The 16725-nt window shown below is 45.1% G+C and overlaps 1 protein-coding gene across 4 annotated transcripts in view; it reads left to right on the plus strand.

The window, feature by feature from the left end:
- Positions 1–8361, plus strand: part of LOC139543782 (poly [ADP-ribose] polymerase tankyrase-1-like) — a 117495-nt gene extending 109134 nt beyond the window's left edge. For 2 of the 4 annotated variants that reach the window (XM_071350189.1, XM_071350191.1), the window contains 10 exons: positions 744–932; positions 1190–1547; positions 1782–1867; positions 3790–3910; positions 4553–4650; positions 4906–4980; positions 5093–5198; positions 5322–5508; positions 5770–5926; positions 6069–8361. In XM_071350189.1, coding sequence (XP_071206290.1) covers positions 744–932; positions 1190–1547; positions 1782–1867; positions 3790–3910; positions 4553–4650; positions 4906–4980; positions 5093–5198; positions 5322–5508; positions 5770–5926; positions 6069–6155 — 1464 coding nt within the window. In that variant the 3' untranslated portion in view covers positions 6156–8361. The remainder of the gene's footprint in view (positions 1–743; positions 933–1189; positions 1548–1781; positions 1868–3789; positions 3911–4552; positions 4651–4905; positions 4981–5092; positions 5199–5321; positions 5509–5769; positions 5927–6068) is intronic. The other 2 variants (XM_071350190.1, XM_071350192.1) reach the window with 1 other exon arrangement.
- The last annotated feature ends 8364 nt before the right edge of the window (positions 8362–16725 follow it).

The raw sequence follows: 16725 nt of genomic DNA on the forward strand, positions 1-16725 counted from the left end.
TCTCAGGGACAAGCCACAACCAAACCCTCTCCCACCCTAAATCAAACACATTCTCAGGGACAAGCCACAACCAAACCCTCTCCCACCCTAAATCAAACACATTCTCAGGGACAGCTCTGACCATTGCGACGACACAGATGGGGAAACTTGGCCATTTGTTAAGCTAATAGGCAGTCCAAATGTTCGTTGTTTGTGTTCTTTATGCCATTTAGTCCAGTAGTAGTGTGTAGGTGCCTGGTGACATGATTAGGCCCAAGCAGGAAGCTCGGAGCAGGCTGTTTTACGTAACAGTCCTGGGTTATGGGATGGCTCTCAGTCCAGTCCAGCGCCTGCTACCCTTGGCATGGGTCCTGAGAACTGCTCCTGCTGCACAACTATCTGGCTGTGTGCTGCTCTGACTTCCACTGTGTAGGTCTGGAGTGTGTGCTCCTTAGGCCCATGGGTCAGCTGGTTGCTGGCAGGCCTTGGTTGACCTTGACTGGGCCTGTCCGTCTATATTCCATAGGGCCACTGTGTGGGTGTGCGTGACAGTGTGTGGTGATGATGAAATGTCAGTGGGCTCGGCTCAACACTGAGATGATCACAGAACACTAGAAACGTCAGATAAACGTTGATAGGGTTTCTAAGTTCTCGCTTTCACTAAGTTAAGTCATTGAACTGATTCACTCTGTCATTCACTGAAGGATTTGTTTCTTTCGGGTCATTCAGATTTGAGCCTAACGTCCCTGTTGTTTCTCCCGCAGCACGTGGATATAGCTGCTCTCCTGATCAAGCACAACACGTGTGTGAACGCTACAGATAAGTGGGCCTTCACCCCCCTCCACGAGGCGGCTCAGAAAGGCCGGACCCAGCTGTGTGCTCTGCTATTGGCCCACGGAGCTGACCCTACAATGAAGAACCAGGAGGGACAGACGCCACTGGACCTGGCTACGGTACACACACACGCACCCACACTTGTAATTACCTCCGGTAAATGGCCTCTCACAAAGTCACCCTGCCCTTTAATACTGGAATACACAACCGTAGCTTGTTAGGACTTCCATCGTGTTCTGATATTGAGACGTAATTAACTTTAGGCAATTAAGACCTTCCTTCAGATGAATGCGATAGATGGTTACTGTGTAAATCAATGAACATGTTTATCATAGTATCCTCATTACATGTCTGTTTTTTGTCTCCTCTGTCTCAGGCTGATGACATCAGAGCGCTGCTGATTGATGCCATGCCTCCAGACGCCCTGCCCAGCTGCTTCAAGCCTCAGGCCACGGTGGTCAGCGCCTCGGTGGTCAGCGCCTCGGTGGTCAGCGCCTCGGTGGTCAGCGCCTCGGTGGTCAGCGCCTCGGTGGTCAGCGCCTCGGTGGGCAGCGGCTCGGTGGGCAGCGGCTCGGTGGTCAGTGCAGCGGACATCTCTCCGGCATCTACGCCATCCTGCCTGTCTGCAGCCAGCAGCATAGACAACCTGGCCAATCCCCTCAGTGAGCTCACTGTGGCTGGAGCCACCGGGCCTGCAGACGGAGCCGCCGGGTCCGACAGGAAGGAAGGACAGCGTACGTAACCCTTCCGTCTTTTATATATCACAGATAGAATATAATTAAACTTTGTATCCAGCCAAGGATGGACATTTTCCCTCGGCATCACCATACAAGGTAGGCCATCAATGTAAAAATAAAGACTCTCATAATACGGCAATACGTATGAAAAAGAGTTAGTCTGATTTGTCTGAGTAGACCGTATTTAAGCCGTCATTTGACACATTGTCTGTTTTGTGTTTTATTCAACAGCCATCTTAGACATGAACATCAGCCAGTTCCTGAAGAGCTTGGGGTTGGAGCACCTGCGTGACATCTTCCAGAGGGAACAGGTAAATGCACGTATCCTAGTGGTCCCTGTACAAGCCAATCACTTTTACTGTTGCCCATTCATACACCTCCGTCACTCACGTCACAAGTCTAAAAAGCTCAAACCTCAATCACTCTGTCATCTGTGCCGCTCTGTCTGCAGCTGGCCTTTTTACTGGACCTTCAGATCGTCAGTCAGTCAGTCAGTCAGTCAGTCAGTCAGTAGTATTACTTGCCCCCTTATGCATAGACAGATAATCTCAGACAGGCTGAAATCAGACTTCACCGTGCTGCATGGCCAGACACTATGAAATTTCCCTCATGCTGCAGAGCAGGCTGCACTCTCTCTCCCTCCCTCCCTGCCTCTCCCCCCTGTCTCTTTCTCTGCCTGTGTCTGCAGCAGCTCAAAGTGCCCCGTGTCTCCGGCAGGGTAGTTTAGACTGACCTCTTCATCCCACCACTGATTGATTTTAGGGGGATGTTGGGTTCCACGCTGAGCGGCGTGTGGTGTTAGGGGTGTGGGGACGACATGTCAGGTGAAATCAGGCTGGGGACATGGTAGCCATGCTGGAACGGAGAGGGATCTCATTTGCACATAGATGAGCAGAGGGATCCCTGCAGCGAGGGAACGGGAGTGAGGAGCGAGGAGGGAGGTCAGGAGAGGAGAGCAAATCAGGCCTTATTCAACCTTCCGGTCTCTCCTAAAGACAAGTTCACAATCAGAGCAGCCAGGCCAGCAAAGGAAAGAAAGAAGTTACATGAAGGAAGGGGTTTACTGCTAAAGGAAAAAGTTCCAGTCTTTCAGATGTAGAGAAGCTTATGAGATGAAAGTGGAGTGGTTTGTTCTCGTACCAGATTGGTTTTTGGTTCCTCACCATTATCACAGCATTACAGATTCCGCTCCAGCTGTTTAGTGTTTTGTTCTATATTTTTATTTTTGTTTTATTTTTAATCCCAGCCCCCGTCGCGCAGTTGGCCTTTTGGTAGGCCGTCATTGTAAATAAGAATTTGTTCTTAAATGACTTGCCTAGTTAAATAAAGGTTAAATAACATATTACCACAAGCCTGTCCTCCCTAATTAAGGTGACACCAACCTCCTGTGCTGCATTATCACATCTGTATGTGAGTCACACGTGGGGGGTTCTTTTTCCTGATTGATTAGACAGGGCCAGCGGCCCGGGTGTCAGTGTGTGACAGACCTGTCTTACTTGTGATGGATAGCCAAGGAGGAGGCTATTTGAGATTGGGAGTGTCCGAGAGAGAAGAGGTGATTCAGTCTTAGAGGATATATGCTCAGGGAATAGAAATTATGAAGTGTGTACCCCACACACAGTCACTAACCTACCCCACACTCGCACCACGGCCTCTTCGTAGTTTCTCTGTATTACACTCTCTCTATGTGATTGTGTGAGCGTTTGTTTGTCCATATCTGAAGGTTTGTTTTTGGTGAGTAGACTAGATGATGCTGTGTTAAGGATGAGGATTCTACAGTGTTGTTGATCAGTGAATATGCATTTGAGTAGTGAGTTACCCATTTAAACCCCTTCTCCTCAACCACTGGCTACGTTTATCCCTGCACTGGCCGGATGAGTGAGGGTTTACACAGACCGAGAGGGAGAGAGATGGCTCTAAACCATATCTTGTCATATCTTGGTAGAAATGGGTCATGGTATGCTGCAGGGCTAGAAATGGTGGCCAGCAAGTACATTTAACCAGAGAACTAAGATAAATCTAAGATTTTTTTCTGGAATTTGTTGATATTCTTCATTCCAAATGTCACATTATTTGTAGCAGTCTGTGACTTGCTATTCTCTGCACTGTCACTGTCTCTTGGTTCTAATGATATTATGATTGGATGCATTGTTTTGGAGAGCCACTCCGATTTGCTGTGTTTAGGATGCTCTGTCTCTGCTCCTGTTTTTGATTGGCTGATTGTTCTGTTTCCGTGCAGATTACGCTGGACGTCCTGGCCGATATGGGCCACGAGGAGCTGAAGGAGATTGGGATCAACGCCTACGGTCACCGCCACAAACTCATCAAAGGCATGGAGAGACTCCTGGGAGGACAGCAAGGTCAGAGAGCCAGATCTCAGCCAAGAAGACTGCCAGCTGGATCGTTTTCCTTTCATCTCATCCCTTATTGATTTAATATTTAAGAACTCTCTTATACAGTACATAGTGGCTTAATTGGCCACACTGGCTTAATCACGAGAGTTTAAAGTTATTTAGCAGGACTGTACAGGACTAATACGGACTAGGACTAATACGACACATGCACACTGCTGCTTACCCATACCCAATGTCTCTCAGTACAGCCTGCTACTCAGAGGACACCACCTTTAGCTCTGTTATTGTGGTTTCTCGTGGAGTTCGACAAATGTATTGAAGTGTCACTCCACTATGACGCAGTAATACAAAAGACAGATTTTTACAAATATTTTGAAACCACATTGTGGACCACTCAAAGTGAGTTGAGACACTGAAAACAAACATAGTCAAACATGGGCCAGGCGTCGTCTATACTACACTACTACATCTTCTATGTATGCATAAAACAAATACAGTGGACAAAAGGTCAATTAGGCAATTTATAGAGAAACGTCTTCGTTGGAGGATAAGGTAGTGGGCTTTGGTGCGGGCATTTACATTGTTACCTGATACAATTTCACATGATTAATTATTTTCATATGCTGTGTTCTCGTCCCTCTGCTCCAGGTGCTAACCCGTACCTCACGTTCCACTGTGCCAGTCAGGGTACGGTGCTCATAGACCTGGCCACTGACGATAAGGAGTTCCAGTCTGTAGAGGAGGAGGTATGTGCTATAACTATAGCTCTCCTCTACCATGTGAACACTGCAGACGTAGCTCTGGTTTGGTCCGGGGGGCTACTTGCTCAGTCGGCAGCGCCACGACGCAGATCATTTCCTCAATCAAACGGACAATCGAAAACAGGCCTTCGTTCATTTAGATTCTATCAGTGTTAGAAGTGGACATGGTAGACTTAGGAGAAGTGAGGACATCGGACCAAAAGCTCTGTCATGACAGCTCTGTCTTTACCGTCCTCACAGTTGCAAAGTACGATCCGAGAGCACCAGGACGGGGGCAACGCAGGTGGGGTCTTCAGCAGGTACAACATCCTAAAGGTGAGTCGTAGGCGTCTGGAGAGGAGACGACCTCCCCAAATCCCTATTCCTCCTCAATAAACACCTCTCTAATAACACTGGTAATAAGACTGGAAGATCTGTCCGTCTGTAGATCCAGAAGGTGGTGAATAAGAAGTTGAGAGAGAGGTACTCGCACAGACAGAAAGAGATCGCCGACGAAAACCACAACCACCACAACGAGCGCATGCTCTTCCACGGTAGTTTTTCATTTTCCCAGTACCTCTACCATTTACCTATAATTTCTGTTGAAGAGAGACAATTCTCTTACAACTTTTGTTTCTGAATGAGGGTTTCCCCCCCCTCCACTCTTCCTCTGCCAGGCTCTCCATTCATCAACGCCATCATCCATAAGGGTTTTGACGAGCGGCATGCCTACATCGGGGGCATGTTCGGCGCGGGCATCTATTTTGCAGAGAACTCCTCCAAGAGTAACCAGTACGTGTACGGGATAGGAGGGGGCACGGGCTGCCCCACTCACAAAGACCGCTCCTGCTACGTCTGCCACAGGTCAGACTCACTCCAGACGTTCCTTAATGATGTGTGATGTGTAGCCTGTTCTGCAAGCAGAGGCTGTGTGTATGCTGCTGTTTCTAATCCAGCTGGTGTTGTGTATTGCAGCCAGTGGTATGTGATCTTCTGATGTGTGTGTTATGAAGGATCTCAAGTTGTGTGTAATGTTCTGGCGTGTGTTAAGTTGTTTATTACAGGCAGGTGTGTGTTTTGTTCTAATATGTGTGTGTGTGTGTGTTGGGTTGTTGTGTGTTGCAGGCAGTTGTTGTTCTGCAGGGTGACCCTGGGTAAGTCCTTCCTCCAGTTCAGTGCCATGAAGATGGCCCACGCCCCCCCTGGACACCACTCTGTGATTGGCCGGCCCAGCGTCAATGGACTGGCCTACGCAGAGTACGTAATCTACAGAGGAGAACAGGTCAGTCTAACACACACACACCTTTCACAAGAGCCACGGTTCCACAGTGCAAGTCTGTCGAAAAGCACATACTGTAGATGTGTTGACTGTATGGTTGATGTTTATAATGACAATGACTGTCCTCTCCCACTGTATTCCTCAGGCGTACCCAGAGTACCTAATCACATATCAGATCCTGAAGCCAGAGAGCACACCCTCATCCACAGCCGGAGAAGAACAGAAGTCCTAGTCCAGACTGATCCAGACCAACTCACACACACCTTTACTGGGAAAGAACCAACCACAGAGACTCTTACCAGAAACACTTCACACATTCTGGGCTGAGCCGGGACAAACCCCAGCCCCTTAACTCAACACCAATGGAAAGATTTCTTTCCTCCACTTGTTTTTTGTTGTTCCATTTCACTATAAACGACCAGTTTCTCACAACCACCACCCATTTATTCCTTCCTCATCCTACTTCAGTGTTTACATGAAAATGTTGCCTTCCCGGGGAATCGTCTCTCGAGTCATGTTGTCGCCCCCTAGTGCCCATCTCCCGGTCTCTCGCTCATGGTTGCCCTTTGTTGTCACTGGTTAAGGCCAAATAGAGAGAACCAAGTGGATAATGTTTAGGTCAGACATTGGGACTCAAAGCTCATTGGTTAGTGGTTAAGGTTAGAGATGGGGACTCACAGCTCATTGGTTAGTGGTTAAGGTTAGAGATGGGGACTCACAGCTCATTGATAAGCAGTTAGGGTCTGTGATGAGGACCCGTGCCAGTCTGCCTTTACCTGAGTGTTAGCTGCCCTAATGAAGCCTGGCAGAGGCTCCTCTACCTATCCCTCAGACAGGGATAGAGATTAGGGTGGGTGTAGTAGTGCATATACTAGCCTCACTCCAAGCCATGTGTCTTCAACAAGCCTGGCAAGAGAAGCTGCAGTATACAGACCCCGGACACAGATCATGTGTTACTAAAAAGACAACCAATGGCCTCTCTCTTTCCTCTCCAGCACACTAATATTTTAAGCAAAAAACTCATAAAAGCATTAGACCTCATTTATGATATTAGCTCTGTATTATTTTGTGATATTTTCATGTTGGTTTTACGTTATTGTTTTGACTTTGTTTTTAGAGATGTGTACACTATAATGGGACCATGTCAAAACGGGGGACCTGCCGGTTTTTCGACCCCTTTCTGATTTTTTTTACGTTGAGGTGATGTATAGTATTCCTCTCTGGGACCATTAAGGGTTTTCTCTCCGTTCCTGGATTTGATGGAACATCCTCTAAAAGGTTTCAGATTGGGAACAAAAAGCAAGTGGGATTGAGACTCGAATGGAGTTATGTGAAAAAGTACAGCAAGCTATGACACCTGTATTACTCTTATAATTACTATTATTTGTATTATTATAACATTACTTTGCACAAGAAAACACTGAACATCGGACTTTTCATGACCATTGCCCATCCAGTCAAGCTCATCTTTTAATGGATTTGCACTTTTTAACGGGAATGATTTTTAAGTTATTTGAAAATTAATTGAAAATAACGCTGAAAAAAAGATGTCCAGTATTGTACAGTGTGTAGCAGACGATGCCTTTGTAAAGCTCACCATGTTGTTAACGGATGAAGAGTGGACTGTATTAGTACTGTAAATTAAGTGGGGGTTTTTGTGGATCTTTTATGCTTTGGGGTTTTTCTGGGATGAAATAGATTTTTTTTAGTTGAGTGAGTTTCTCAATTGTACCCTATTAAGATTGTACCTGTATGAACTGTTTGCAGCTGTGTTTTCATATTTTCTTAGTCACTATTTGCCATATTCGTCCCTCTGCTCTTTGTCCTCTTCCTGAGGCGTAAACAATAACTTTTCTTACGTCCTGCTAGATTTGTCTACCATCCTCTGGGAAATGGCAGTTTGAAGCGACAGAAGTAGTAGTGGCTGATTTGAATTGAAAGACAGTGTCTCGGTCTCCTCTCACTAGCTGGCCTCTATCTGCATCTTGCTGCTGTGGTACTGTGCTTTCCCTATTGTTTCCACTGCTAGGATCACTAGTCCTCCATAACTGCCTGTGCTTTGACCGGAATGTTAACGCATCTGTTACTACAGCCTGGAGTGATTCCCAAATGGCATATCTGTGTCCCAAATGGCACCCTAAACCCTATATAGTACATATTGGCATTGGTCAAAGGTTATGCACTATATAGGGAACAGGGTGCCATTTGGGATGGAACCGTCTCAATCTCCACTCCGCGTTCCTTCAGACCAACAGCGCCTGGAGAGAGCCTCGCTGCCGCTACCTACTTCCTACTACAGTTCTTATTTTATCACCGGTTCATTTAGTTTTCCTGGTGCTGAAAGATTCTGCAATGACCCACTCACAGCTGATCTGCAGACTAATGTAACACTCCTCAGTGTTGTAAAGTCTTAATAAAGTACATAACTTCACATCCGACCAATGCCTATTCCCTGCTACTTTTCTCACGATGAAGTAGTTCACTGAAGATTGTTCGGTCTTAATGTTAGACTATGAATGGCTTTTGTTGAAGTTAAGTGCACAGCATATAAGTGTCCCGCTTAAGGAGCAGGGCCTTGTTTTGGCTACACTACATACTGTACAGGACATTCATGGAAATGTCTAGAGGAAAAATTAATCAGACAATGAAACAGTATTGTCCATGCTATGCATTTCTGGAGAGGGTAAAATTCACTAGACAATGAAACAGTGTTGTCCATGCTATGCATTCCTGTAGAGGGTAAAATTCACTAGACACTAAATCCGTATTGTCCATGCTATGCATTCCTGGAGAGGGTAAAATTCACTAGACACTGAAACAGTATTGTCCATGCTTTGCATTCCTGTAGAGGGTAATTGATTTCCTGCAAAGTGGGGGAGATGAATAGGTGTGAGGACAGAGTTGACCATTACCTCAGCGATCCCATGCAGGAAAAGACAGATGTTTAATCAATCCTCTCATTCAGAAGGCCCATTAGAAATCATTTGGTCAAACCAAGCAATCTATCCTCCTGTTTGTCACACAGAGCTAAATTGTATTCTCTGCTAGATGATGTGGATGGACCTAGAGCTTGTATGATGATGTGTTTATTATGCATTGTGTATCGGCCTATACATATATGGAGGGGATATGCTCACAGGCCACCCCCAGGTGGTGACGGTAGGAAACAACACCTCCACTTCGCTGATCCTCAACACTGGGGCCCCACAAGGGTGTGTGCTCAGCCCCCTCCTGTACTCCCTGTTCACCCATGGCTGCGTGGCCAATCACGCCTCCAACTCAATCAAGTTTGCAGATGACACAACAGTAGTAGGCTTGATTACCAACAATAACGAGAGCCTACAGGGAGGAGGTGGGGGCTCTGGGAGTGTGGTGCCAGGAAAATAACCTTTCACTCAACATCAACAAAACAAAGGAGATGATTGTGGACTTCAGGAAACAGCAGAGGGAGCACCCCCCTATCCACATCGACGAGACCGCAGTGGAGAAGGTTGAAACCTTCCAAGTTCCTCGCGTACACATCACTGACAAACTGAAATGGTCCACCCACACAGACAGTGTGGTGAAGAAGGTGCCACAGGAGGCACCTAAAACCCTCACAAACTTTTACAGATGCACAATTGAGAGCATCCTGTCGGGTTGTATCACCGCCTGGTATTGCAACTGCACCGCCCGCAACCGCAGGGCTCTCCAGAGGGTGGGAAGCATCACCGGGGGCAAACTACCTGCCCTCCAGGACACCTACAGCACCTGATGTCACGGGAAGGCCAAAATGATCATCAAGGACAACAACCACCCGAGCCACTGCCTGTTCACCCCGCTATCATCCAGAAGGCGAGGTCAGTACAGGTGCATCAAAGCTGGGACCGAGTGACTGAAAAACAGCTTCTATCTCTAGGCCATCAGACTGTTAAATAGCCATCATTAACACAGAGGCTGCTGCCCATATACATAGACTTGAAATCACTGGCCACTTTAACAACCTGACACTAGTCACTTTAATAATTTTGACATATTTTGCATTACTCATCTCATATGTATATACTATATTCTATTCTACTGTATCTTAGTCTATGCCGCCCTGACATTGCTCATCCATATATTTATATATTCTTAATTCCATTCCTTTACTTAGATTTGTGTGTTTTGGGTATGTTGTGAAATTGTTAGATATTACTGTGCTGTCGGAGCTAGAAACACAAGCTTTTCGCTAAACACGTGTATGTGACCATTCAAATTTGATTTCATTTTGAGCTCCAGGTTCGTCCCCCATGATGTCATCATTATAGCCAACAAACTCCTACAATGTGATTTAGAGGCGAAGCTAGAGGTGAAAAAAACTCACTAGATAACCTTTACTCCACACACAGAGACGCATACAAAGCTCGCCCTCCATTTGGCAAATCTGACCATAACTCTTATTCTTCTGATTCCTGCTTAGAAGCAAAAACTCAAAGAGGAAGTACCAATGACGCTCTCTATATGGAAGTGGTCAGATGAAGCGGATGCTAAGCTAAAGGACTGTTAATCCGGCCACTTATAAGAAATACTGCTATGCCCTCCGATGAACCATCAACCGGGCAGAGCACCAATACAGGACCAAGATCGAATCCTACTATACCGGCTCCGACGCTTGTCGGATGTGGCAGGGCTTGCACACTATCATGGAATACAAAAGGAAACCCAACCGCGAGCTGTCCAGTGACGCAAGCCAACCTTTTAAATACTATCTATGCTCTCTTTGAGGCTAGCAACACTAAACCATGCATGAGAGCACCAGCTGTTCCGGACGACTGCGTGATCATGCTCTCCATGGCAAATGTGAGTAAGACCTTTAAACAGGTTAACATTCACAAGGCCGCAGAGCCAGATGGATTACCAGGACGCATACTCAGAGCATGCACTGACCAGCTGGCATGTCTTCACTGACATTTTCAACAAGGTCAGGTAGAGGTTGAAAGGATGAGGATGAATATGTATGAACTTTCCAATTTGTAAGTCGCTCTGGATAAGAGCGTCTGCTAAAAATGACTTAAATGTAATAGCTACATGGTTTCAAGCAGACCACCGCAGTCCCTGTGCCCAAGAACGACAAGGTAACCTGTCTAAATCGCACTGTAGCACTCACATGAAATGCTATGAAAGGCTGGTCATGGCTCACATCAACACCATCATCCCAGACAACCTGGACCCACTCCAATTCGCATTCCGCCCCAACAGATCCACAGCTGATGCAATCTCTAATGCACTCCACACTGCCCGTTCCCACCAGGAAATAGGAACACCTACGTTAGAATGCTGTTTATTGACTACAGCTCAGCATACAACACCATAGTGCCCTCAAAGCTCATCAATAAGCTATGGACCCTGGGATTAAATACCTCCCTCTGCAACTGGATCCTAGGCTTCCGGAGGAGCTGCCCCAAGGTGGTGAGGGTAGGCAACAACACATCCGCCACGCTGACCCTCAACACGGGGTCCCCCAGGGGTGCGTGCTTATCCCCTCCTGTACTCCCTGTTCACCCCACGACTGTGTGGCCGTGCACGACTCCAACATCATCATTACGTTTGCAGATGACACGGTGGTAGGCTTGATCACTGACAACGATGAGATGGCCTACAGGGAGGAGGTCAGAGACCTGGCAGTGTGGTGCAAAGACAACAACCTCTCCCTCAACATCAGCAAGACAAAGGAGCTGATTGTGGACTACAGGAAACGGAGGGCCGAGCACGCCCCCATTCACATCAACAGGGCTGTAGTGAAGCAGGTCGAGACCTTCAAGTTCCTTGCAGTCCACATCACTGAGGAATTATCATGGTCCACACACACCAACACATTTGTGAAGAGGGCATGACAACGGCTCTTCCCCCTCAGGAGGCAGAAAAGATTTGGCATGGGCCCTCAGATCCTCAAAAAGTTATACAGCTGCACCATTGAGAGCATCTTGACTGGCTGCATCCCAGCTTGGTATGGCAACTACTTGGAATCCGACCGCAAGGTGCTACAGAGGGTAGTGCGTACGGCACAGTACTATACCAGGCGGTGTCAGAATTGTCAGATACTTGCCACCCAAGTCATACTGTTCTCTTTGCTACCACACAGCAAATGGTACCAATGCACCAAGTCCGGAAGCAAGAGGACCCTGAACAGCTTCTACCCCCAAGCCATAAGACTGCTAAATAGTTAGTTTAAATATACTGAACAAAAATGTAAACGCAACCATTTCAAAGATCTCACTGAGTTACAGTTTATGTAAAGAAATCAGTCAATTGAAATAGATCAAATAAGCCCTAACCTATGGAATTCAGCTAATTGGGCAGAGGTGGTGGGGATGTTCTACTAAGCTAACATCTGAAATTGTTTTAAGATGGTCATACCATGGATCATGTAGCTATTTGATTTGGAATTTTAAGACCCCTTTAGGTATGAAAAAAATATTGAATTTGGCCTACTACTATAGCCCATAGAAACGCATTGAATAACACATTCATAAATGGCAAAGATGACAGTCAAAAAATAAATAAGGAATAAGGTTTTAAAGTGTCTGTCCTCTATCTAGGAGATATAAGAATGCTCAGGAAATGTATACAGTATATACATCTCCCGAGTGGCGCAGCGGTCTAAGGCACTACATCTCAGTGCTAGAGGCGTCACTAAAGACCCTAGTTCGATTCCAGGCTGTATCACAACCGGCCGTGATTGGGAGTCCCATAAGACGGCACACAATTGGCCCAGCGTCGTCCGGGTTAGGGTTTGGCCAGGGTAGGCCGTCAATGTAAATAAGAATTATTAACTGACTTGTCTAGTTAAATAGAAATTGATAAATATATTTTTTTTAGACATTTTTTGTTGGCACAAAACTCCATAATTCCAATCATTTGAATGGGTTACCTTCGGACGAGTCCCGTGACACTTGTGGGGGTCGTAGAGCAAAAAGTGGGGTCATATTAGTTTGTAGCTCAAACGGTTTGGAAACTACAGACAGAAGTTAGCACATCAGTGTTACTGACGTGGGGGTTGTAGAGCAAAACAGAGAACACCTTATTCTTGAGAGACTTATCATTCATAGAGTGTAGGCCAAACCGTTCATATGCTACAGACATTTTTATGAGAAGACTGATTTTTGGGAAGTCTCATGGTCTGACAAACACTGCTGTAGCTATGCCACCTTCCACCACAGATGCTGAAGGCCGACATAAGCGGATGCAGTTGATTGACACACAGGCCATGTAAAAATTAAAAATAAACACATCTCTAGCTTAAACAGACCGATGTTGATGGGGATTTTTTTTTATTATGCTACTTAGATTGACGCACTGGTAAATCTAAGGATTTTATCCAATAAATTGCCTGGACTATCTGCATTGACCCTTTTTGCGTTGACTCTTCAAAGACTCCAAGTCATAGACTTCTCTCTGCTACTGCATGGCAATCGGTACCGATCAGTGCGTGGGTAAAATCACTGGGGAAGCCAGAAGAAAAGCCATTTTACAACCTATGTGATGTGAAAATTGCGTTGTTTGCTCTATAACCTGTTAATTCATATGCCATGTGACTGTGATATATAGGCCTAAAGGTTGATACAGTAAGAAGACACAGTGGCAGAATAAATTCAACCACACCTTTATTTCATCACAAAACCTCAGTCTGGTGAAGTACACAAAGCATACTGCATGTAACAAACAGTTACAGTGCATTTGGAAATTATTCAGGCCCCTTCCCCTTTTCCAAATGTTACAATACAGCCTTATTCTAATTATTATTATTATTTTTTTAAATGTCCTCATCAATCTACACACAATACCCCATAATAACAAAGCAAAAACAGGTTTTTAGAAATGTTTGCAAATGTATTAAAAATAAAAAACAGATACCTTATTTACATAATTATTCAGACCCTTTGCTATGAGACTCGAAATTGAGCTCAGGTGCCTCCTGTTTCCATTGATCATGCTTGACATGTTTCTACAACTTGATTGGTGTCTACCTGTGTAAAATTCAATTGATTGGACAAGGTTTTGGAAAGGCACACACCTGTCTATATAAGGTCCCACAGTTGACAGTGCATGTCAGAGCAAAAACCAAGCCATGAGGTCGAAGGAATTGTCCGTAGAGCTCTGAGACAGGATTGTGTCAAGGCACAAATCTGGGTAAGGTTACCAAAACATTTCTGCAGCATCGAAGGTGCCCAAGAACACAGTGTCCTCCATTTTTAAATGGAAGTAGTTTGGAACCATCAAGACTCTTCACAGAGCTGGTTGCCAAACTGAGCAATCGGAGAAAAAGTGCCTTGGTCAGGGAGGTGACCAAGAACCCGATGGTCACTCTGACAGAGCTCCAGAGTTCCTCTGTTGAGATGGGAGAATCTTCCAGAAGGACAACCATCTCTGCAGAACTCCACCAATCAGGCATTTATGGTAGAGTGGCCAGACGGAAGCCACTCCTCAGTAAAAGGCACATGACAGCCCTCTTGGAATTAAGGACTCTCAGACCTAATGGACTCTCAGACCATGAGAAACAAGATTCTCTGTTCTGATGAAACCAAGATTGAACTGTGGAAGTTCCTCGTGTACACATCACTGACAAACTGAAATGGTCCACCCACACAGACAGTGTGGTGAAGAAGGCGCAACAGGAGGCATCTAAAACCCTCACAAACCTTTACAGATGTACAATTGAGGTCCTCCTGTCAGGTTGTATCACCGCCTGGTATAGCAACTACACCACCTGCAACCGCAGGGCTCTCCAGAGGGTGGTGCGGTCTGCCCAACGCATCACCGGGGGCAAACTACCTCCCCTCCAGGACACCTACAGCACCCGATTTGATTACATAATGATAATATTTTTCTAAAGTTTGTGTACTTGGTTACTATGGTTATAAATAGTGACCGTGGAGCACATGGATGTCTTGGAGGGAGATTCAAATGTTGATGCCGGGAAGGATAGAAAAAGAAAGGTAAATATGACTTGTGAAGATAATATTGTACGTCATTACCAAATAGGCTCTAATTTCATGAAATGATGTTAGATTTTTGAAATGATGTTTTATTTATGTGCATTTAGGATGCATTGTATGCTAGCTGTTCAACTGGAGTTAGCATGCTAGAATCCCTGCTATTTACAAACCAAATATTGTAAAAATGCAAAGCTGTCATCGAGTCAAAGGGTGACTACTTTGAAGAATCTAAAATATAAAATATGTTTTGATTTGTTTAACACTTTTTTGGTTACGACATGATTCCATATGTGTTATTTCATCGTTTTGATGTCTTCACTACAATGTAGAAAATAGTCAAAATAAAGATAAACCCTTGAATGAGTAGGTGTGTCCAAACCTTTGACTGGTACTGTATATGATCATGGTTAAGTTGAAATTGAACACTTATTTTCTAAATAAGACCATTACGTTTTGTATTACGTTAGGATAATTGAGGGATTTTGATGTCTATTTAATGTGACTTACTATGGTTATTACTGACATGAATTATTGATTTATTTTTTCTATAAGATGCCCCCTAAATCAACCAAGGAAAGGACAAGGACATACTATATATAAACAAAATCAAACATGCTCCTATAAGATACCAGGAGTATCTTAAGAAACAAGAAAGAAAGACACCTCAAGAGAAAATAAAACAGTGAACCGAAATCCATCTCACAATTCTCCCAGTGAGAAAAAAGCAAAAAAAGGAGGCAATGGAAAATTAACCAAAGAAACAGAAGATCAACTATCCAGAAAATAGTGGTTATGGAGTCATACCTGGCAAGGAACACACCACCACACTCACCAGAAGTCTTACAGCTACCGAATGATGACCTACCTGTCCCTCAAATGACTCCACATCTATGTGATTGTTTTGGTGGACAGACCGTGATAATTCAACAAACAGAAGCAGACAAAGCACAACCTTCCACTTCACCTGCACAGTATCACAGCCACCTTCTAGCGCAACACAGCCATCTTCTAGCACAACACAGCCATCTTCTAGCACAACACAGCCACCTTCTAGCGCAACACAGCCATCTTCTAGCGCAACACAGCCATCTTCTAGCACAACACAGCCACCTTCTAGCGCAACACAGCCATCTTCTAGCACAACACAGCCATCTTCTAGCACAACACAGCCATCTTCTAGCACAACACAGCCACCTTCTAGCGCAACACAGCCATCTTCTAGCACAACACAGCCATCTTCTTGCGCAACACAGCCATCTTCTAGCGCAACACAGCCCATTGCAGACATACAAGAGAGACTGATTGGAAAGTGGTGTGTTGTGAAATATGATGAAGACCTTTACGCTGGTATTATACAAGATGTTGATGCAGAGAGCGGCGCTCTAGTCAAGACCATGAGTCGTGTGGGAGCCAACTGATTATTTTGACCAATGAGGGAGGACATTGTATGGTACCAACCAGAGAATGTGCTTGGGCTTGTCCCTCAGCCTCATCCAGTGACAAAATGACATATGATGCTTGATGGCGCAGTCTGGGAGAAAAATTGCTCTCTCGTTAAACAATAGAGAGCATTAAGGGCAAAACCTAATCTTGAGTGAGCTCACACCTGTCTCACGGGTCTGAATTAATAGACTGCAGCCAGTGAACAATCATTTGTTCAATGTCAACCAGTGTTTCCAACCTTATACATGTATTTCTGCCTAATGCATTGAATCCCACAATTGTTCTAAAATATGCTTTAAGTTCACGAGGCATGTAACCTTTGTTTTTTGAGGTTTTGAATGTTCTATGTCTTCAATCAAGTTTGAACATGTACAACTGTGACATTAAACTGTTTAATGGTAT

The sequence above is a fragment of the Salvelinus alpinus genome, chromosome 18 (assembly GCF_045679555.1).
Source record: "Salvelinus alpinus chromosome 18, SLU_Salpinus.1, whole genome shotgun sequence".
NCBI lineage: Eukaryota > Metazoa > Chordata > Actinopteri > Salmoniformes > Salmonidae > Salvelinus > Salvelinus alpinus.